Below are 22610 nucleotides of genomic sequence, written 5' to 3'. Positions count from 1 at the left end.
GCCAGCTTTCACCGACGAGACAAAGAACAAAGGGACTTGGAGGCAGCGGCGACAAGAATCAGCAATGGCTCCTCTTCAGGCGGTTGCAGCATGGCTGCTATGGGTCGATGCGCATGCGGACGAGTAAGTATGAGCGAATTGGAGGTCTGAGGCATAGGTCTGACAGGGGACAGGATGTGGCCGTTTGTGAGGGCGGCGCTGTGGTCGATGCTCACGGCGACAGGTCTCGCGGTGTTTTTGTGGCAGCGACGGGCGGCGAGCGAGCAAGCAGTACGGTATTCGGTGCCAGTGTTGCAGGTGCCCAAGGACAAGGTGTACCTGGAGAAGGCGACAATTGGAGAGGCAGGATCGACGATGATCCAGTGCTACGCACCAGCAACGGGCCAGCTATTAGGGCATGTGAAGGCGGCGACGGCAGAAGAGATCGACGAGGCGGTGGCAGCGGCCAAGAGAGCGCAGCAGACGTGGGCCAAGACGACATTTGGACAGCGGCGACAGGTGCTGCGGACACTGCTGCAACACGTGCTGGACCATCAGAGCGAGATCTGCCGGATTGCGTGTGTGGATTCAGGCAAGCTGGCGGTGGACGCAGCGCTGGGCGAAGTGCTGGTGGTGGCGGAGCGGCTGCGATGGACGATTCTGCACGGCGAGGCAGCGCTGCGGCCGTCGCGGCGGCCGACACACGCGCTGCTGATGCCACACAAGCGCAACACGGTGATTTACGAGCCGCTGGGCGTGGTGGCAGCGCTGGTCAGCTGGAACTACCCGTTCCACAACCTGGTGGCGCCGATGGTGTCGGCTCTCTTTGCGGGCAACGGTGTGGTGGTCAAGGCGTCGGAGCAGACAGCGTGGAGCGCACAGTACTTTACATCGCTGGCCCGGGGAGCACTCGTGGCGCACGGCTTCGACGCCGGACTGATTCAAACCGTGGTCTGCTGGCCGGCCATCGCCGGTCGGCTGACGGGGCATCCGGATATTGCGCACGTGACATTTATTGGATCACAAGCGGTAGCGCGTCACGTGGCTGCTGACGCAGCAGCGGCTCTAACACCGTTATGCGCGGAGCTGGGGGGCAAGGATCCGTTTATCGTGCTGGACTCGGTCGGGGCTGGACGGCTGCCATCGGTGGCAGCGACGCTGCTGCGCGGCACGTTCCAGGCGAGCGGACAGAACTGCATCGGAGTGGAGCGGGTGATTGCGACGCCAGGCGTGTACGAGCCACTGCTGGCGCTGGTGGTGGACAAGGTGCGGGCGCTGCGGCTGGGAACGCGAGAGGGAGACGGCAGCAACGACAGCGACGACGACAAGAACGACGCGGACGACGCGGACGATCACTACGACATGGGGGCGATGATCTCAGACGCGAGCTTCGAGCGGCTGGAGCGGCTGGTGGACGAGGCGGTGGCTTCGGGCGCGCGACTGCTGGCGGGCGGACGACGCTACCAGCACCCTCGCTTTCCACACGGGCATTACTTCCAGCCGACGCTGCTGGCGGACGTGACGCCGGCGATGGCCGTGGCGCGCGAGGAGTGTTTCGGGCCGGTGCTGGTGCTGATGCGGGCGGAGGCGAGCACGGCCGCAGCCGTGCTGGCGGTGGCCAACGCGGCCAACTTTGGGCTGGGCGCGTCAGTGTTTGGCGACGAGCTGCGCGACCGTGAGCTGGCTGCCGTCGTGGCTGGCGTCAAGGCTGGCATGGTGGCCATCAACGACTTTGCCACGTACTACGCCGTGCAGCTGCCGTTTGGCGGCGTCGCTGGTTCCGGCTTCGGTCGCTTTGCCGCGGCCGAGGGCCTCCAGGCCATCTCCAACCCCAAGAGCATTTGCGAAGACCGCTTCGGCTGGCTCGGCCTGCGCACGGCCCTGCCGCCCGTCGTCCAGTACCCGGTGCCGAGCCAGCGCCGCGCCTGGGCCTTTGTGCAGGGCCTGGTGGACTTTGGCTACGGGCAGACGATCGGCCGCAAGGTCAACGGATTGGTCCAGCTGGCACGGAATGCGTAGGGGAAAGGGGTGGAAGGTGGAAAGTGGATGTCTTGATGGTGATGCTAAAAGGTGGATGGTGCTATTGTAGGTCACGTGGATGGAAACGTTGTTTTGGTCATGTGTTCTTTGCATTGATTCACGTGATATCAATGATATGGATGCAGTCAGTACATTTTTGTCCTGTCAGTCTGCCGTCTGCAGTCGCCGTCTTGCGACTGCCGTCTGTCCTGCTGGACAGTTCGGTTGTCGATCCGTTCCCGCCTAAAAGTCCAGGTCGTCGTCGTCGTCGAGGTAGCCCTTGGGCCGCCGTTCGACGACGATGCTGCCGGAGCCGTGCTTGGCGTCCTCGGCGTCCGACAGGCGCTGCAGCAGGTCCTTGAGCTGGGCCTCGGACACTTTTGCGCGCAGCTGACCGGACTGGGCGAGTCCTAGCAGGCGGTCCTCGACGGCGGTCGCGCGCTCTTCCCGGACCAGCCGGATGCGCGCCAGCCGGTCGGCAGCTTCGGGCTCGAGAATCTGGTTCAACATGTCCTTGCGAGCTTCTTGGCGCTGCTGCTGCTGCTGCTGCTGTTGTTGCTGTTGTTGCTGATCCGATCCTCCGCCGGCGCCCTGCTGCTTGAGCTGCCGGAGACGCTCTTCACGGATCTGGTCGGGAAACGTGTCAGTACCTGTCCTTGCAATGCAATACAACTCCCTCGCCATCCACTCACCCGCTTCAGTTCGTCGTCTTCCATTCTGCTCGTCGCTGACCGTCGTTGCTGTGCAGACACGTCGTCGTGGAGCGTCCGTGACAGCGGGGTAGAATTACCGGCAGAATTCCAGCGGATTTTTTTTAGCGCCATCAGCTGACTCACCAATGTCATTCATACAGGTTCTCTTGATACATACACAAGTCCATTGCAGCGCTCCCAGAAACGTCTATAAAGTCTCTAAACCAGACACCGTCGTTTCCGCGCTTTAATAATAGTACCCGCCCATGGGCTCCATCGTTTCACCCGGTCCTGTCCATCTGTCCTCAGCCTCTCCAGAGTCCTCGTCGCCGGTCCATTGCGGTGCTGTTGTCGTCCTCCTCTGCCTTTGCGGATTCGACCAATCTGTGCTTACCGGCTGTCGTGGAGACGCAGGCTGTTCTGCTGCGGCCGCGTCTTCCGTCACCAGCGGGACGTAGCTGTCCATCTGCGCACGGCCCGTCATCTGCTTCGCCCGCACCAGCCGCATGACCATCTCGTTCAGCGGACAGCTCACGCCGACTTCGCGGCCACGCCGCACAAACCAGCCGTTGAGAAAGTGAATGTCCGTCACGCGGCCTTCACGCACCAGCTTCGCCATCCGGCACTCGACGGTCGACTGCTGCGTCGTCGCGCGCACTGACCGCAGCCTCGTCTCTCGGTGCTGGGCCGCCAGGCCGTCGACGTCTTCGTGTGCTGGTGGTGGCCCCTTTTGCCGTCCCTGTTGGGCCTGTCGTGCCAGCATGCCGCTCTGCACAAACTCGGCCAGCATCGCTGACCCTTGCGTCTCGGGCAGCCGCGCCACCACAGCCACCATCTCGTGTATCAGGCCCTCGACCAGCGCCCGCGCCTCGCCGTTCCGCCACACCAGATTGGGCGCCAGGTCCAGCACGGTCGCGATCGGCTCTACAGCTGCCGTGGACACCATCTCCGGCAGTTTCCACCGCAGAAACTCGTCCACCTCGTAGCCGCCTGCGCCCAGTGTCGGCGTCAGGCCCAGCAGCCGCACCAGCTGCAGCTCGCCGCCAGACACGTCTGCACCACCCGTCTTGTGTGCTCCTGTGTCCGGATAGTAGGCCGTCAGACGCAGGATTCCGGGCACCAGCTCTGTCAGCGAAAAGTTGCGGTCATGGTTGCCGTAGCCGAGGTCGTGCGTCATGTAGCCGAGGACGTAACGCGGTCGGGATGCCTCGTCGGCGAAGAACAGCTCATTGAGCCGCTCGGCCACGCCCAGGCCCGACTGCAGCAGGCAGATGGTCGTGCGATGGTCGATGCGGTGCCGCAGCCAGCGGATCGCGCTGATGCTGCGCGCGCACGGCAGCGTCACCACCAGGTTCTCGATGTGCCGGTGCCGCGACCTGACCCGGCGCTGCGTGTTGGGTGGCGCGTCTGCTGCTGCTGCTGCCGCCAGCAGTGCCGCATCTGTCGGCTGCTCGAGCAGCTCGGCCACCACGCGGGCTCGCGGCTGCACAACGCCTGCTCGTACCAGCCGTACCCGCCGGCCCTCTTCGAGCCAGTTCGTCATCGCCCGGCCCGACAGCAGCAGTCGTACCGGCGGGCTATGTGGCAAGCCCGACAACATGTGAGCCAGATACGTCGCCCGCGGATCGCTGCCCAGCACGTACACCGGCTCCGACCACCGCGGCTGCTCGGTTGCTGTCGTTGCAGGCGGGGCGTCTCCGTCTGTGGCTGTTTCGGCCGTTGTTGTAGCCGTTGGTGTCGGCGACACCGCATCAGGCCGGCCGTCCGGCTGCTGTTCCGTCTGCCGTGGGGGGTGGTGTCTGTGTGCTAGTGGCAGCGTCTCTGCTTTTCGCAGACGGCGACTTTCGCGGGACTGTCGGGACCGCTCTCTCGTTGGACGCAGAGTGGAGAGTGATGGACGCGGAGAAAGAACGACTCCGGCCGAGGAAGAGCTGGCTGTGCTCTCATAGGCTGCGTGTTGCCGGCTCGGCAGCGTGGCTATGAGCAGCGAGGGATTGCCAAAGGGAAAATGATAGTCGACAGGTGGGGACAATGGCGGCAGTGACGGCGGCTGCTGCGCCGAGAGGGACTCTGCCGACGTCGTCGTCGTCCGCACTGTCTGCTGGCGACCTGTCCGGGACCAGGGCGAGCTGGTCTGGCGAGCCGAAGCTCGCTGGCCGGCGAGAGGCCATATCGACAGGCCACGACGATGGGCACAGCAGCAGCCGCACGGCCCAGACACCGGCCATGCCGGCGGTCGGGAGCGTAGCAGGGGCAACAGCTTGGCGGACGAGGCGTCGAGAGCAGACGCCTCTGAGCTGTGCGTTCGGTTGTCCCCCTTTCTTTTTTTCCTCTGTCTTGCAGGCCTTACTGCCCGGTCATATCATGGCCCTCGGACGATCAGGACGATCAGAACGGCAGGGAGACGTCGGGAAAGAGACCAGGATCGCACGGTCTCGCTTCAGAGACGCATCGTCGGGATGGTCGTCGTCGACAGCAGATTCAAAGCCAGAGCCGGGCGCTGAGCTGAGAGGATAGCAGACAAACAGACAAAAAGTCGGGGACTGTTTTGGGGGTCCTCTTAATTTTCTCGCTCTCGATTTTTCCATTCCGGCAAGCGCATCCTGTCGGGGGCGAATGCCCGTCCTGTGATTGGCTGCAGCGCTGGTTCTTGCAGCTGTCCAAAAATTGTTGCCAGGGAAGTGCAATCGGCCGCACCTTCCTTTGCCCAGCATCACGCTTCTCATTGCATTCAGCCTCCTTTCTTCTTCGCTTCTTCTCCCACCGTCCACATGGATGATCTCGCCCCCCGACTGAGCCAGCTGTCGGCCGACATCGACCGGCTCGAGGCTGCGGTGGCGCCGCTGCTGCTGGACGGCCACCAGACGACGACGAGCCAGCGGCTGCCGCTGCTGGACCGTGCCAAGCTGCAGGTCCTCGCCGGCTATGCGCTCGAGTCCACGCTCTTCTGCAGTCTCGGCCTCGCCGGCGTCGACGCCCGCAGCCACGCCGTCTTTCGTGAGCTGCTGCGCGTCCGCCAGTACATGCAAAAGATCGACGCCGTCGAGAAAAAGTCGTCGGCCGCCGACGACGGCCCGGCCAGCCGCCTCGACAAGGCTGCCGCCATCCGCTTCGTCAAGGCCGACATGGATGACCCGGATGTGCGGGCCAAGCTCGGCCAGCTGGAGAAGGAGGCCGCTGCCGCTGCAAAAACCAGCCGCAACGCAGGCTCCTCGTCCTCGCGCAGTCGCAAGCGCGGAGGCGCCTCCTCGGCCGGTGATCGGCGCGACAGCAGCAACCTCGCCAAGCGGCCCAAGAAGAGCGGCCGGCCCAGCTGAAGGACGAAAAGAGACAGACGAACAGAAAGTACGCCCATACGAACAGGCCCGTCGATGCAGCCACGCGGCTGGGCTTCCTCACAGCCCACTCGGTCTACAGACGAAAGACAGCGGAAGTCTGCACAGTCTGCACAGCCGGGCATCCTTTGCACAGTCTCGTCCCCATCGCGAGTGACGCAAGCAGAGATCCCAAGTGTAAAACACTCTGTTGTGATACGAGTACATGGAATACAGCGGATACTAGAAACGCAGATACTCACTTTCAATGGAAAAGAACAAAAACCCGGTCTATACCCGCCTTTCTCAACGTTCTCATCACAGACACTTTGCCTACTCTTTTCCCATGTAACTTTTTTCCATCCTGGTCCTCCTGGACCGTCCGGCCGTCTGGTACCGTCTACTGGTTCTTCTTGCCCGGCGGCGTCGGCCGGACTGGTGCCGAGTACATCCACAGGGCGCAGAAGCCAAGCCAGCCAGTGATGGTGGCAGCAATGCCGGCGATCCACGGCCAGGCGCCCGAGATGACAAAGGAGCGCGGCCACTCGTCGTGGGCCATATGGCGGACCGACACAGTGATCTTCTCGCCGAGGTACGTGAGGAACGGCCGTCTGTAGTCGATGACAAAGTTGAAGATGCCATGCTGGTCCGGCAACGTGAACGAGACGCTATAGGCGGCAGCGGTGGCGGTCGACAGTGCCGGCGCCGGCTTGAGCCCGAGCCGGTGGAAGGGCGACAGCATGGAGAATTCGAGCTGGACCTCGTCGCCGGCCGGCGGCACAAACGGCACCCACTTGTCCCAGAGGTACTCGGAGAGGGAGACAGCGTAGTTCTGGAGGTCAGAAAGAGAAGAGAGAAGAGAGAAGAGCAGAAGAGCAGACAGACTCACCACTTCGTTCTTGACCCGATAGAGGGCTGGGTTGGTCTCGTTGGTAGCAGTCTGCTCGGCGAGTGCGTGCTCGATCCAGTTGACGCGCAGGACGGCGGTTTCCTGAAAGGTCCAGCCGCTGAGGCGACGGGCAAACTCGCGGTTGTACGTGGAGCGGGGCTGGGCGTCGGAGCCGGTGGGTGCGACAGTAGCATCGAACCAGGCGTCCGACAGCATCTCGGCAGCGCCGACGAGGGCGAGGCGGGCCGAGTTGCGGGCCTGCAGGACGGAGACGAGCTTGAGCTGGCCGCCGGCCGCGAAGAGGTCGTCAGCGCCGTCGAGGGTCTCGGCCTGTTCCCGGGGGCTGTAGCTGTAGGCAGTGCGAGGAGCCGAGAGCACGGGGGCCAGCAGAGGGCTGTCGCCGAGGACGTGGCCGACGCCATGGGGAAAGGCGATCAGGCCGTCTTCTGCGTCGGCTGCGTCGGCAAAGAGCGACCGCACGCCCGGACGGGCCGACGGCACCGGCAGCAGCAGCACATCGTGCAGGTCTGCAGCCGCGCGGCCGTCGTAGGCAAAGTGGTCGACCACGAGGCCTGTCCGCTCGGTCGGCAGGGCGATGTCGAGCTCGCTCAGGAGAGAGACGACCGAGGTGGAGGCGGGCTGGCCGCTAGCGAGGGCGACGAGGATGTTGCCCTCGGCATTGAGGAAGCGGACAAGCAGCTGGGGCGTGAGGTGGGGGCCGAGACCTGAGAGAGTGAGTGGACGTGGGGAGGAAGTGGGAGGGTAGAGCGTGCGTGGCCAGAAATCCGTCGGGATGCTTACCCTTGGCTTTGGTCGGAAACAGGATGACATGGTCGTAGGCTCGCTCGCCCAGACGGAAGAGCCCGACCGATTCGCTCTTGGGCGTCTCGTATGCGATGGAGAAGCCACGGCCTGTCGGTTAGCATAAAGTCGAGCAGAAGCAAAACAGCAGAAGCAGAGCTCACTTTCGAGGTCGCCGAGAAAGTGGGAGTATGCCGACCGGTCGGCGACGTCGTCCAAGATGGCCAGCAGCCGTGGTCCGCTGGAGCTGACGGCCTGCACGGCCGACACGGCGGCCAGCGCGAGCAGCGACAGACAGGACCGGAGCGACGGCATAGTGAGGTGGTGAGGCCGGATGCCGCTGTTGCAGAGCAGTGCAGAGGTCGGAGCACAGAGGCGGAGCACAGAGGCGGAGCAAAGAGGTCGGGGAGAGAGCACAATCGGTGCGCTTGCAGAGGCCGTCAATCGCTGCAGAAAGCCAGAGAACAATGTCCAGAACGATGGTCCAGACCGGAACTGCCTTGTCGCTGCACAGGCAACCTCTCGATCGGGATACGTAGGCCACAGCTGGTAGTCTGGCAGGGCTGCCCGAAGAGGCAAAAAGCGGGGCGGCAGCGTGTGTGGTCGGCGCCTTGTTCTTCCGTGCCGGGCGAATCAGCTTCGACCCATTCAGGATGCACGATGACCACGAGTCGATTCTTGCTTCCATCCTATGATCCTCTTGCTTTACGGTCACCACCACGGTCACCACCACGGGCACCCGCTACGATCACGATCCCACCATTCCAGCCGTCGACATCACCACCGCCAACACCTCCCACCATGTCCGCCGCCCCCCGCTTCTGGGCCGCCCCCCTCCGCTACAGCCGCTGGGCTGCCCGCGAACGGCCGGCGTACTTCTGGTCCGTCGCCATCGCCGCCCTCTGCCCGGCCACGTTTGTCGTGGCGCCGCCGCTGCGCCGGCTGGTCGGCGACGAGAACCCGGCACCCGTCCCGATGACGTATCCGAGTAGGTGTAGTCGGCAGACTCAATGACCAGTCCTGCTTGTCCGGATGGCAGAAACAAGCTCAGCTAACCGTCAGTTCCCGAACGACACCGCGGCAACAGTTGACCGGCTACGACGACGAGACGGAGTGATGGACATGCTCCGGCCAGAGGACCAACGGACCGGCACGTGTACATAGACGGTGGCGCAGAGCATGCAGGACAAGATGACCAAACCAAATTATCTGACGCCGGCTATTTTTCATGCGCTCTCCCGTGTCGCCTATCTTCAGGTCCTTCTCTTCAGGGTCGTCTTCTGTCCTTGGATCTTCTCGGTCCCAGCCTTCATCCCCCCTCATCTGTCCCTTTGGACCAAGCTCCATTCGTACTACAAGGTTCGCCGTTAGCACTCTGCACTCTGCACTCTGCACCCAACACCCTTGAGCCCAACTCACCACTCGTCCGCCGTCGTCGCCCGTGTACACCAGCTGGGGCATTGGCGCAATGCACGTGATGGCCGCGTCCACGTTGGCGCCCGCCTCAGATCGGACGTCCACGTGATCGAGGTGGCGCACCAGCTCGAGCAGCCAGCGACCGTGCGGACCGACGGCCTTGCGCCAGACGCTGACGCGTCCGCGCCGGTGGCCCGTAAAGACGAGGCAGTCGGCCAGCCACTCACAGGCCGCACCCTCGTAGAACGCACACGAGTGGACGTAATCCCCCTCGTCCGCATCGCTGTCCATGTCGGCGCCCGTCTCGCCCGTCCGTCCACACACGTTCTGGTCCAGCAGCAGATCCCCATTCAGCGAGTACAGCACCACGTTCGGCCCCGAGCACAGCAGGATCTCGCCTGTCACGTCGCTGATGCGTGCACACTCAACCGGCCGCACGCCCGGCAGCTTGCGCACAAATTCCAGCCGGTTCAGGTCCCACAGCATCGCCACGCCGTCTTGGCTGACCGTCAGCAGCGTGCTGAACGCGCTCGACGTCGCCACTGTCGTCACCGGCGTCTTGTGGCCGAAGAGAGAGCTGCGCGTCAACAGCTCCACCGACTTGTCGCTGCTGTTGTTGCCGCTGCCACTTCCTCCACCTCCTCCTCCTCCACTTCCCGTCCCACTCCCTCCTCCACTGCCACCCTGCTCGACCGCGTATACCGACACCGCGCAATCCTCGCCCGCCGTGATCAGCGTCTTCGAGTCCGCAAACGCCACGCACGAGATCTGCCCCGTGTGCAGGTTCTCGCACAGGCCCGCCAGCCGCCGGCTGTCGCTAAAGTAGAACCGGATGCTGTTGTCCGCATAGCCCCATTCCAGGTACTTGTCGTAAAAGGGCGGCAGGTTCAGCCGGAACGGCGACGCGCACAGCAGCCGGTCCAACCGCGGCACGTATGTCAACGACGCCACCCGCTCGTGGCTCTCCAGTATCGCGTGCGGCAGCCGGGTCAGCGCGGCCACGGACCCGACGTCTAGTCGCCGTGCCGGACTTATGGCCGGGTCACGTGACGGATGCGCCCGCGAAAACACCTGTCGCGGCGTCTGCCCAAAGTTGTGGATGATGCCCGTCACCACCGCGCGCTCCTGCGGGTCCTTGATGTTGTCCAGGTCGATGGCTCCGTGGTATGACAGGTGGTGGAAGACGTTGAGCGCCTCAACCGCTGCGTCGCCGCGCTGCTTGCAGCCAAACACCAGGTCGATCCATCGGTGCAGATGGCGCGACACAAACGGGCTTTCCAGCGCCTCGCGGTGCCGCGCTATAAATACGCTAGCGTCGCCTTTGGCCCATGGTGGCAGCTCCACGTGACTGAGCGTGCTGCCGTCTTGTCGCCGCCCAAAGTCGTAGCCGTTGACGTTGACGAGAAACTCGGGCAGACAGAAGAACTCGGGAATCAGCTCGCGCACGTCCGAGCCGTTGTCGTGTGATGCTGACCGCCATGCCGCCGCCACCGAGCTGAACAGCCGGTCCGCATGGTCAAAGTGGCCGCCCTGCAGCAGCAGAAACGAGTCGACAAACGGCGGCAGTCGGATCAGATACGACGACACCACCATGGCCGACGAGTAGTGTGTGCCGTAGTGGAATGGCGGCTGGCCCATCTCGGCCAGCGTCTGGTATCGCATCGCAAAGTCTGCCTGTCGCTGCGCCGTCTGCGCCCCCATCGGCTTCGAGAGGTCCCGGAACGTCGCCGGATCTTCCAGGTCCAACGTCTCGCTCGTGTAGTCGGCCAGCACCCATGGGAAGACCGGGTATTGCGTCAGGTCGTTAAAGGTCCGTCCGGCCATCGTGTTGACAAGCATCAGGTAGTGGAAGTTGGACATCTCGCCGCGCTGCCACCGTCGCATCGCCGGGTTCCACGGCGACGTGTTGAAGATGCTGCCAAACTTGCTGCCCAGCGTCTGTGGCCCCTCGTCGACGACTCGCAGTGCTTCCAGTCGCCATGCGTCGTCCGGGTTTGTCAGCGCGCTCGTCGGTCCTGTCGCGTGTGGGATCTTGCCCGTCAGCCGCCCAAACACCTCGTCCCGCTTGCCATTGTCGATCATCGTCAGCAGGTAGCTGCGCCCGTCGCGGAAGAACACCTCGATCGCCACGTCCCGGAAGAGAAATCGCCGCTTCGACACGCTGATCACGTCGTTCCATCGCCAGCTGCGCGACTCCTGCTCTAGGCTGCTGGCCTTTTGCGTCTGTGTCTGCTGTCGGCTGTTGGCGCCGCCTTCGTCCCCGCTGTTGCCTGTTGGTTTGGTCGTGATGATCTGCGAGAACGGGTCTCGTTCATCTGCCGGCGCCTGCCACGCGTTCACAATCTCTCCGTCCCGGCACTGGAAGACGTTGTCCATCAGGTACAGCGCCTCCTTGCCCACGATCAGGATGCCTTCGCACGCGTCCAGTCCGATGATCCGCGACACGTTGCTCACGCTCAGCACCACGTCACCTGGCTCTAGCCGGCGCATCACCTTGCGGTTCTTGTCCTCGAATCCGTCATCTGCCTCCGGCTCGTTTGGGTCATCGATCAGCTCAAAGTCGTCCTCGGCCGTCGCCACCCCCATGTCTGGCTTTGTTGCTTCTCCTGCTTCTCCTGCTTCTCCTGCTTCTCCTGCTTCTCCTTCTTCCGCTTCTCTTCGTTCCCCTCGTTCTCCTCCTCCTACCAACCCCCCAATCGATGCTGATGGTGGTCGTGCCGTCCGTCCACTTCCTACCACCGGCGACAGCCCTGACGGACTCCCTGACGGATTCGCGGACGATGGCCGTGCTGCCAGACCGCCTCCGGCTGCCACGTCCAACGCCTTCTTCCGCGACTGCAGCTCCTCCTTGGTCCGTGCCGATGAGTCGGGCAGCAGCCGCAATCGCATCCGGTTGCGGCCCTCTGTCCGGTCCAGCTTCCACTTGATCGGTGCCCCGGCCTCGGCGAACACCGCGCCCGGCCGCCGCAGATCGCGCTCCATCTTGCCAAACGTCGCTGCCAGGTAGGCTAGGTCGTCCTGCTGGTCCTGCAGCAGCCGCTGCAGCTTGGCGTGCTCTGTCCCATAGATGCTCTTCATCCACGCGCTGTTGGCCATCTCGTGCCGCAGCAGCACGTTGCCGCGCTCCAGCGATTCCGTGTGCCACTGTTTGAGTCGGTCGCGTCGACGGCTTGCTCGCTGTCGTGATCCCTCGGCCGCCCGCCCGTTCTCCAACGCCACAAAGTCCTCCCAGAACCGCGACATGCCGCCGAGGAAGAAGGCGTCCAGCGACGGCCGGTGCTGGTCCACCCACTCCAGAAAGGCCCCATCGTCCACCTCCGTCAGGTGCCGGAACGACCGCGCCAGGTGGCAGGCTGATCCGCTGTCGCGCACTGTCGCAGCACTGTCGCTGACTCTGTCGGCTTCTGGATCAGCACCAGCCCGCCACAGGCTCGCTGCTGCCAGTCGTGCCGTCTCATCGGCGTCCAGCAGCCGCGCGTACAGCTGGTACAGCACCAGCTTCAGGTAGTACTCTTCCGCTGCTGACTCCATCGATAGGCAGTCCACAAACACCGATTGCCAGTAGAAGATCCGCTCCAGCACCGGCAGCCCGTCCAGGTCGCCGTTCCCTTGGCCTTCGCCCTCGTTTTCCTTCTCGTTCTCGTCCTCGCCATCTCCCTCGCCCACGTCTGAGAGCCGGAACAGGACCAGCTTGAGAAAGGACGTCCGGATCGTCGTCACCGCCTGGCTGCATAGCCGCACGCTCTTGAGTGCCGCCACGTCCGGCCGGTGCAGATGCTCCAGCAGTCGCCCCGTAAAGTCCAGCAGCACGTCGACCCCGTCCACAAACGTCCCGTCCAGCACCGCTTCCACCATGTTGACTGCGAACCGCCCCATGTTCGTCAGCACCTTGGGCTCGCACACCACGTCCATGTCTTCTCGCAGCTTCTGTTCCAGCTGTTGTGTCGTCGCCCGCAGCACGTACGACTCGAAGAAGGTCTGGTGCTCCTGGAATGACGGCGGGATCCGTGCAGCCAGTCCAAACCCCGGAAAAACTCCTTGCGCGCAACGACCTGGTCGACGAACACGTCCACGATCAGCCCCAGGAGCCCCTGCTGCACGCTGTTCCGGCTGGCCTGCGACGGCACCGCCAGCCGCCGTCGCGGTGATGCGTGTGCTGCCAGTCGTGCCACGTGCCATGATGGGGGCGCTGCCTGTGTCGTCAGCAGGATGAATGACGACGACCGCCGGTTCAGCGATGTCGTCCCGCCTGTGAGGGGCGAGAGTGCCGGCCGCCCGGATGTCGAGTGCATCGACGACTCCACCGACGCGAGCACCGTCGAGTCCGACGTGAAGTCCACCGTCGACCCGCCAATGCTGGAGTGCACGCTCGATGCGAGACTTGATGTCGTGCTGGACGACCGCACCATCGCTGACGAAGACGCCGCCGCCGGCCGGCTGCTATTGTTGTCACCGCTGTCGAACAGGAGTGGCGTGTCCTTGGCGTTCAGCTCGGTCTCGGCCGCGAGCGCCTCCATGCCCACCACCGACGGGAAGAGTGCCGACAGGAGCAGCCGCACGTACTCGGACGACAGAGCAAAGTCGCGGAACTCGGCCGACTGCCGGTGACAGCTGCCCAGAAACCGGATAATCGCTTCCAGTGGTGCTGCCTTTCGCTTGCCGTCCGCCTCGCTGTCCGGTGTCCCCTCGCACTTGAGCGTGTCGTTGAGCCCCTGCTGCAGCATCGACACGACGGCAAAGAGGGCGTCCGGATAGACCACCTTGGCACCCGGACCAAAGATCGACGCGAGTGCCTCTTCGTCAAACGCCCGTTCCTCCGCGCTGATCCCCACGACGTCCTTGCCAAAGAGCACGCCCAAGACGCTCATCCAGACCGCCGGCATGTGCCACCACGGCCGCAGCCGATGGGCCATGATCCAGAACCCGCCCGTCTTGCTGCTGAACTTGGACGTGTAGCTGGCGCCTTGCGTCACCAGCAGCCGCGACAAGATCCGCCCGCCGCTCACCACCACTACCGCGTCGTCGGCCGAGAGGAGGTACAGCAGCCACTTGTTCGTCACCGTGCGCGCAAACTTGCGAATGTTCGCCACCGTGCCGTTCTCACACAGCAGCTGCTCGTACAACTGCAGGATCTCAATCCCCAGACGCCGCTTCGGCAGCGGCCTATTCCCATCCGCCGCCACGAACTCGGACGACATCATGCTCCGTGCCGAGCTGAGCGTCGCGCTTCGCTGCACTCGTCCTGTTGTGTTGCTCCGCGGCCTGCCCGTCGCCGTCGGTGGTCGTGCCGCCCGCAGAAAAGACGCCGCACTGGGCGTGTGGAGTCCGTACGTGATGTAGAGCGCCAGGGCCCGGTGCACCTCGGCGTTGTAGTTGCACCGGATCAGACTCTCAAACGACTTGATAAAGTACGGCATGATCTCCTCCGAGACCGTCTCGACCTTCATTGCGTCCAGCAGTCGCTTGGTGATCCCTATTTGGTTAGCTGCAGCTCCATCCGACGCGCCTTTGCCACCCGCAACACAACGTACTCATCCTCAGCAGCCTGCGGCTATTAAACTGATGAAACTTGCTCATGACGGCAAACGTGTTGAACTGCTCGTAGTACAGCTGCTGTGTCGGTGCCGGCGACTTGCGCCACGTGTCGAAGTCGATCAGCAGAATGCGGTACGCCAGCGGGTTGATGATGAGTGACTCGAGCGGATCCCCGTGGTTGTAGCCCACAAACGACAGGATCAGTTGGAGCAGCCGCAGGCTGGTCGCCCGTCGGTCGCCCGTCACAGCCGGAGCCCGCCAGCCGGAGCCGCCGGAGCTGTCCGAACTCAGGCCAGCCGCTGCCACCGGACTGACCCCGAGCTTGGCACGCAGCAGCATGCCCAGGATGGCGTAGCCGTTATCGCGCTCCATCGCGTCGCTGTTGCGCCAGCTGCTGTTCGTGCATAGGAACACCAGTTCGGCCGACCGGAGCAGGTCTTCGGCCGTGGTCGCACGCTCCACCAGCTTCAGTGCCAGTGGTGTGAATCCGGCCAGCCGCCAGAGGTTATCGTCAAAGAAAAAGGGCGTCGCCAGCACCGGGTCGCCTGTAAGCACTGCCACGCCATGCGACCGCAGCAGCGCGTCGTTGATGCACGGTAGCGCCCCGTTGATCGCCACGGCCGTGCCGCTCTTCGCCGTCAGCGTCAGCAGGTTGGCCGCCGATGGCCGCGACAGTGACCGGAACAGCAGCGACTCGAGAAAGGTCCCGTCTGTCCGGAACGTCGACCGCGGCAGCGTGCTCATCAAGATCTTGGACTCGGGCACAATCGACGACGCCTTGTCCCGAATCGCCCGCAGAATGTCCGAGTTGTCGTCGTTGCCCGCGTTGATCTCGTTTCGGAGGGCCAGCCTAGCAGATGCCGTGTACGTCTGGAAGCCGCCGAGGCTGTCCTGATAATTGGCCTGGTAGCGAGGGCCAAGCCGGAAGTGTACGGCCAGAAAGTCGTCGCTCAGAGTGTCCTCGAACAGGTGGGCCGACGCCAGCGACCATTTCGACAAGATCATCCCCGGCCCAACCTGCACCGACAGGTCCTTGGGCGTGCCCAGGAACGCCTGCACCGGATTGAGCTTCACCCGGCTGCTGCCGCCAAACGAGACAAATGGCTCGCTGCCGCTGCCCGGTGCTGGTGGTGGCGGCAGTGGGTAGGCCGACTTGACCTGCTCGACGAACTCGCCGTTGACATACAGGGACGCCCGTGCCTTGGCCCGGCGGTGCACCAGCGCAACGTGGTACCACTGGCCCTCCTCGAAACCCACAGACCGGAACCGGACGCTGGGACGGGACGACGTCACCGACGTCTGCAGGATAAAGTTACGCGTGTCTCGTTCCAGGTAGAGTAGCAGGAAGCAGGTCTGCGTGGCGTCAAAGACGCCGAAGATGGTCGTGTGCGATCGCGGGTCAAACGTGTCGACACGCAGCCAGCACGTAAAGGTGTAACCCGCATTGGCTGGCGGAAACGAGCGGCCGAGAGTGGGTAGCTCGATGGACGAGTAGCCGCGGCGCGACAGGTCGAACTGCACAAACGGCGGGCCGCTGTACTTGGCCGCCATCGCCAGACAAAACTCGGACGCGGCCGGATCGGTGCTGGAGAGGAGAAACTGCGCATCTGCCAGCTGGTTGACGCCCAGACACATCATCGACCGGCAGATCGGGAGGATGCGTGCGCGCTCGTCCGCACTGAGCGGCGAGTCCGCCGCAAAATAGAGGTGCATGAACCGCGAGAGGATCCCGGTCTCGTGGAGCGCTGACAGGTTGGAGAACGAGATCGAGAGCACTGCGGCGACCGTCTCGAGAACGAGCAGAGACACCGGGTCCGATGCGCCGGCATGGCTCCGCGGAATCGACTCCCAGAACCCGATCACTGTCCGCATCACCTCTGCGTTTTGCAGCACCGTCTTGGGCCCGATGATGACACCAAGCTTGGCCTTCAACTGCGAGATGTCGACTGTGCTGCTTTGGGCATCCGGAGCAGTTTTCCCGTTCATCCCGTTCGTCTTGGGCTCCTTTCCCTCCACTCTCTCCTCGGTATGTTCCGATTGTCCCTCTTCCTCCTCTGTCTCCTTTTTCCCATCTTTCTCTCCTTTCTCTTCTTCCTCCTCTTTCTCTTCTTTCTCCTCCACATCTACCGTCACACCCTCTTCCCGGTCCTGAGCAATCCACTGGGCCACTTCGTCCATCCGTTGGTCGTCCAGGGCGAAGGCGAGCAGCTTGCCAAAAAGCTGGCAGTTGCTCCACAGGTCCGAGTCGCTCACGCCCAGCCCGATACTCGCAATGATCTGATCCAGTGCCTCCCACCCGCCGCCCTCGACGCGGAGGTGGAAGTACCGGCGGTTGCCCTGGTGGCCGCGAAACGCCGCCGACAAGACAGCTAGGGTCGCGTGCAGCAGCTCAAACAGGGCCTTCTTCTCCGGGTCGCTGCGCTTCTGCGGGTTGTAAAACCCCGAGAACGACCGCAGCATGCTCAGCAGCAGCTGGAAGCCGTGTAGGTGGCGGAAGTCATCCTGCGCCGAGCTCGGTGGGGCAAGGGCGGTGAGGTGCTGATGGACCTGTCGGACATACTTTAGGAGGGAGTGGATGTCGGGGTAGCCGCCGGAGCCGGACGACGGCGTAGATATCACCGAGAGAGTGCCGTTCAGAAGGTCCTGGAGCACCTCGGCAGCCTTGGTCGTCGTCGGTGGGTTGGAGGCCGAAGTGGACGAGCGGTAGCGGCTCGGGCGTGTGGCCATCGTAGCAGGATCGCAGCCGGAACCGTATGGCCTGATTCGGCCCAGGGCTAGCCGTTAAAGCTTCCCGTGAGCAACAGCAGCTCCGCCGGGGAAGAGGGTTGATGTAGTGGTCGTCTCGATCTCGTCACGAGGTGCTGCTTATCTCGTTTTCCAACTGCCTCGAGCTCTGGCTTCTGCCCTTCTGCTGCTGGCGATTGTTGTACTCGCCCGGCCACCTGTCCCTCTGCCTCCTCTCATCCTCTTGCGGACTGCTCGCGAGAATGCTGGCCTGCTGTCACCCCATTCACGAGGCCAAGCACATTCCCTTCCGTCTCTCGTTTTGGGGCCGTCTATTCTAAGCTAGGCCGGGCAGCAATATGGTCAGCCACGCGAGGGGGGCCCTGCATTGGGGACAGAACCAGTTCGTACCTTGTCAATTAAGCAGTCCAGGCGGCAGGATAGCTGCAGATACACCGTTTTCGTACCGGAGGCTGGTTTGCTTCAGGGACTCCTGGGAACATGGCGCACATGCCAATCGTGCACCAGAATTTCCTCAGTGGGCCACCACCGCTTCGGGCTGAGGGGCTCTTTCCTGATTTTAGTGCAGCCTGCCAAGGACGCTGGAGGCACCTGGCGGTCACATGACTAGACACTCACTGAAGGAAGGCCCAATCGACAGGCGATACGGAGTACTAGAACACAGCACTCCATATGGCAAGTGCGGCGTACGGAGTAAGATACAAACTACGGGATATCATTACGCGGTCCATTTTCTGGTCCATTCCCTGCATCTTGTCCAAATCCCACGGCAGTGACGCGGTTTGCTGTCCTCGGTTCTGGGTATAGGTAGGGTATGCCCGGCGCGTTTTGTGCTGCTTATGCACAGACGTGAACACGAGTCACGCGGCCCACGGCTACGCTGGCAATGCCAGCATTTGGTGCCAGTCTGTTTCAGGCACGGCCCTGTCTCCATCTACACGTACGAGAAGTCGCCTCGTCTTGCGGACAAGCTGCCCGCCGATCTGGGGGGCTACATGCTCGTACTGCCGGTGAGCAACCAGCGTCTTAAAGACGGTGTGGCGGTGGAGAAGGTAGTTGGCCACTGTGGCCACGTCAGCTGGGCCGGCAAGCCTGGATGGCAGCCTACTCTGTACTCGTATCTCACAGCAGGAGCCGATGTCATCCATCCATGGGCGACCTAGGCTAGGGAGCAAGGCTACTGTCCCTGACCGGACGGCTGCCTCTGCTCCGTTCTCGTATCTTACAGACGTAGGAGCATTGGCACAGGCAGCCAGGCAGGTGATGTGTCCTGCCTTGCTCCACCCACCCCAGATTTATGCCGCCTTGTGCTGCTCAAGCGTCCTTGCCAACTTGTTATCGCTTCCTGTATCTCGGACTCCACAGGGGCCTTGTGATTTAGTGGGGAAGCTCCGGCTTTGGGTCTACTATTCTTACTCCGTAGAAACCATACGTCGTAGGTAAGAATCTCACTATAATCTGAGAGCGACCGGTCTGTTTCAAATGCCATCCGCCTGTCCAGTCTACAAGCTATCTCTACTCGAGAATAGAGCTCCGAGTAAATGCCGAGCGCACCCTGACGAGGCCCGGAAAAAGCAATGAAATTGGCATCGTCAAGAGGTCATGTGTGTCTCCAGAGCTGAGGGCCTGGCCGTCTCTTACCAGAGCTGTTGTGGATCAGCGCCCCACAGGGATTTGCCTCTACGTATACGGGTATCTTAAGTGTTCTTCCACCGTACCTAGATACCTGATGCCCATTACGTCGTATCTTAACTGGGAGATGCACTGTGGACGTATGACCTCTCCTGCCATCTGCCTCGACGCTCGCAAAGACAGCCCATCATGGAACAGGATCCCGCACATGACTTGCGTTATCTGTTTCTTCTGCTCCGATTGAATCTCTGTTAATAGTATCTTATCGTCGCCCAGAGCTTGCCGTACTATCGGCTGCAGGCCAGTCGCACATACACACTGTGCGAAACGCTTATCGCATTGCCGAGGAAACCATCCGTCACGCCGTCGAGTCAGCCCATTGGTTCAAGTGCTTCCGCTAACCCGTTTTCGGTGTCTCAGCCACCTTCTGACTTGGGTTTGGACCCCTAGCTCTGTCACGCCCATGATGAGGCAACACTGGCCGCCGAATGCGCAAGTTTGGGGCGCTGGCGGAAGGGGTAAGGCGCTACTGGCTGGCCTATGTTACTCACTCACAGTGGGGGGTTTTGTCCGCTTTTTCTTTATCTAACCATCGATCCCGACTGCTCTCTGACTCTACTTCTATCCTCTCCTCCCCTTCCTCTCTCTCTCCCCCTTCTTCTTCCTCTTTCATCTTCTTTCATCCAACCCTCCCCCCAATCCAGCCTCAAACCGTTCTGTTTTATTTTGGGGGCACAGTTTAGCTGCTCTTTCATATCTAAAGACGGCCTTTGTCGTCCCCTTGGTCCCCTTCCCTCTTCCACCCCTACTTGGCCCGTGAATCGCAGGCGCTTCCGACATCGGGTTGCTTCGCTTTCTACCATGAAGCGCTTCATCACCCTCTCTCTGGCGGCGTACGCCTACGCCGCGCCTGCCATCAACACTGAGACCATCCACGGTGATGCTGCTCCGATTCTGTCATCGACAGGAGCTGTGGACATCCCAGGCGCCTACATCATCAAGTTCAAGAACAATGTCAACGGAAAGAAGGCCGCAGACCATCACACGTGGGTGCAGTCCATCCACTCAGACTGGGTGAAGTCCTTCCCGGAGGGCGACGAGGAGCGCAACCTCGAGCTGCGCAAGCGCGGCGTATTGCCAGTGGCAGACTCGCTCTTCCGCGGTCTCAAGCACACCTACAACATTGGGGATGAGTTTCTCGGCTATGCAGGCCATTTCGATGATTCTATCATCGAGCTGGTCCGCCGGCATCCGGATGTAAGTAGACCAGCCCCCTTCGATGTCATTTTCACATTATCGTCCGTGAGATGAACAGAGCTAGAGCTCTCCTTATCTCTAAATGGGGCGGCCTTTCGGCGATAAGGCAGCAGGCTATCACGCGACTCCAACAAGTCCACCCGTGCTAACCATAATGCTACCTAACAGGTCGAGTACATCCACCGCGACACTGTCGTCCACACGATGAAGTATGAGGAGGTTGGCACTGAGAAGTGCAGCCCAGAGACGGAGAAGGGTGCCCCCTGGGGTCTGGCCCGTCTCTCCCACCGCAAGTCGCTGAACTTTGGTACCTTTAACAAGTACCTGTTCACCGAGGAGGGTGGCGAGGGTGTCGATGCCTACGTTATCGACACCGGTACTTCGATCAAGCACATTGACTTTGAGGGCCGCGCCCATTGGGGCAAGACCATTCCTTCTGGTGATGAGGACGCTGATGGCAACGGTCACGGAACTCACTGCTCTGGTACCATCGCCGGCAAGAAGTACGGTGTTGCCAAGAAGGCCAAAGTCTACGCTGTCAAGGTTCTCCGCTCCAACGGCTCTGGCACCATGTCGGATGTCATTGCTGGCGTCGAGTTTGCTGCCAAGCGCCATCTCGACCAGGTTGCACTCGCCAAGAAGGGCAAGCGCAAGGGCTTCAAGGGTTCTGTCGCCAACATGTCTCTGGGCGGTGGCAAGACGACGCCGCTGGACGCCGCCGTCAACGCTGCTGTCTCTGCTGGTCTGCACTTTGCTGTCGCTGCCGGTAACGACAACGCTGATGCTTGCAACTACTCCCCTGCTGCTGCTGACAAGGCCCTCACCGTCGGTGCCTCTGCCATTGATGACAGCCGTGCCTACTTCTCCAACTGGGGCAAGTGCACTGATGTCTTCGCCCCTGGCTTGAACATCCAGTCCACCTGGATTGGCAGCGAGACCGCCATCAACACCATCTCTGGTACCTCCATGGCCTCGCCGCACATTGCCGGTCTGCTGGCCTACTACCTGTCTCTTCAGCCTGCGGCCGAGTCCGAGTATTCTGTTGCTCCCATCAGCCCCGAGAAGCTCAAGTCCAACCTGCTGGCTGTGGCCACGACCGGCGCCCTCACCGACCTGCCCGCCAACACCCCCAACCTGCTTGCCTGGAACGGTGGCGGTTGCGGCAACTACTCTTCCATCGTCGAGCGTGGCAGCTATGATGCCGCTGCTGACAAAAAGACCGAGGAGCCTGAGGCCGCTGATGTTCTCGGCGCTGTCTCGGACCTCGAGAAGGCCATTGAGCTTGACCTGAAGATTGTCTCCGGCAAGGCCCTTGGCGGTGCCTCGGCCTTTGGCCGCAAGGCTGAGAAGTTCTCCAAGAAGATCCACGAGCTGGTCGACGAGGAGCTGAAGGAGTTCCTCGGCGAGGCCTCTGCTTAGATGGTCTGTGTCGCCTAAGAGCTGTCAACAGACCATGGGCGCCAAGGCTTGCTCCTCGGGATAAATCCGGTTGTGCAGCTCGCCATGGCGCCGCGGTCTTTATGGTGTTATCTCTCCCTTCTATTTGCATTTTTGCCTAGTCGCATCTGCTCTTTTTGGTCCCCAGTGTCTTGCCACCGTTGATAAGTGTGGCCGAAGTATGGCACTTGCTAGTAGACGGAGATCGCCAGTGTTCCAGGGTTTTGTATTGTAGGGATCGAGTTATATTAGTACTGTTCTGGCAACTTCTGTTTCCAAACTGCGACATTTCATAATATGTGTGATAATTCTATTACCGTCTCCTGCCTGTTTCGATTCTGTCCGTGAATGCTCCTGCCGCTTTCTGTCTTGCCTTCACTAATAGCTAGTGATTAGCTCTTGCCTAGTAACCTAAGTCGCATCTATAACGCTACCTTGAAACCGTTTCAGGGTTCCCATCTGCTTTCGTCGTCGTTGTCTCTCCCTTCAGGCCGTCCAGACATACATATGCCACCGACTAGACATTCATACACTGCAGTCTGAGGACCATGAGCTTTAGTTAACTTATTTTACGTTCTTGGTTGATTCACGATATTTACCGTCTGTCATCATTTGGTTGCTGCTCTCACCTTTCCCCCTCTATGATCAGCAATACTCCCGAGAATTGGAGCTTGACAGTGTCTCAAGCACTCGTCAGCCAGCATGCCTCATCTCCGAGGCTCCAGGTCCCGCTCTGATATTGCCAACCGCGGGCCGGTAACATCTGCCTCTCGCAGTATCCAGCTGCAACACATCAATCCAGCCGATGCTCACCGTGACGCCCAAATCGCCGCTAGCAAGGCCTTTGTACTGAGTCGGGAACGGTCCAGCTCTGAGATGTCTGCGACATTTCCC

The 22610-nt window shown here is 61.9% G+C and overlaps 6 protein-coding genes across 6 annotated transcripts; 3 read left to right on the top strand and 3 right to left on the bottom strand.

Moving 5' to 3' along the window:
• Positions 1–174: 174 nt before the first annotated feature.
• Positions 175–1998, top strand: CMQ_5802 (oxidoreductase; the record flags this gene model as incomplete). The annotated part of the gene is made up of 1 exon (XM_014313389.1): positions 175–1998. The coding sequence occupies one exon, from the start codon at positions 175–177 to the stop codon at positions 1996–1998; it is 1824 nt and encodes a 607-aa protein (XP_014168864.1).
• A 243-nt stretch (positions 1999–2241) lies between these two features.
• Positions 2242–5051, bottom strand: CMQ_5728 (2-dehydropantoate 2-reductase; the record flags this gene model as incomplete). Its single annotated transcript, XM_014313315.1, has 4 exons — positions 2242–2625; positions 2691–2825; positions 3085–4987; positions 5041–5051. 4 exons carry the CDS (start codon positions 5049–5051, stop codon positions 2242–2244), a joined length of 2433 nt encoding a protein of 810 aa, XP_014168790.1.
• Positions 5052–5461: 410 nt separating this feature from the next.
• CMQ_5582 (exosome-associated family protein) lies at positions 5462–6007 on the top strand (the record flags this gene model as incomplete). The annotated part of the gene is made up of 1 exon (XM_014313169.1): positions 5462–6007. One exon carries the CDS (start codon positions 5462–5464, stop codon positions 6005–6007), a length of 546 nt encoding a protein of 181 aa, XP_014168644.1.
• A 397-nt stretch (positions 6008–6404) lies between these two features.
• CMQ_5742 (glycosyltransferase) lies at positions 6405–17372 on the bottom strand (the record flags this gene model as incomplete). The annotated part of the gene is made up of 8 exons (XM_014313329.1): positions 6405–6836; positions 6894–7618; positions 7695–7805; positions 7859–8141; positions 8571–8714; positions 9114–13097; positions 13163–14583; positions 14642–17372. 8 exons carry the CDS (start codon positions 17370–17372, stop codon positions 6405–6407), a joined length of 9831 nt encoding a protein of 3276 aa, XP_014168804.1.
• Positions 17373–17496: 124 nt separating this feature from the next.
• Positions 17497–18538, bottom strand: CMQ_5612 (uncharacterized protein; the record flags this gene model as incomplete). Its single annotated transcript, XM_014313199.1, has 3 exons — positions 17497–17643; positions 17837–17959; positions 18335–18538. The coding sequence occupies 3 exons, from the start codon at positions 18536–18538 to the stop codon at positions 17497–17499; spliced, it is 474 nt and encodes a 157-aa protein (XP_014168674.1).
• A 1345-nt stretch (positions 18539–19883) lies between these two features.
• On the top strand, positions 19884–21698 carry CMQ_5790 (subtilisin-like serine protease; the record flags this gene model as incomplete). Its single annotated transcript, XM_014313377.1, has 2 exons — positions 19884–20279; positions 20448–21698. 2 exons carry the CDS (start codon positions 19884–19886, stop codon positions 21696–21698), a joined length of 1647 nt encoding a protein of 548 aa, XP_014168852.1.
• Between the last annotated feature and the right edge of the window lie 912 nt (positions 21699–22610).

The sequence above is a fragment of the Grosmannia clavigera genome (assembly GCF_000143105.1).
Source record: "Grosmannia clavigera kw1407 unplaced genomic scaffold GCSC_89, whole genome shotgun sequence".
Lineage (NCBI taxonomy): Eukaryota > Fungi > Ascomycota > Sordariomycetes > Ophiostomatales > Ophiostomataceae > Leptographium > Leptographium clavigerum.
The sequence above is the reverse complement of the archived record's forward strand: the minus strand, read 5'-3'. Positions and strand labels throughout refer to the sequence as shown.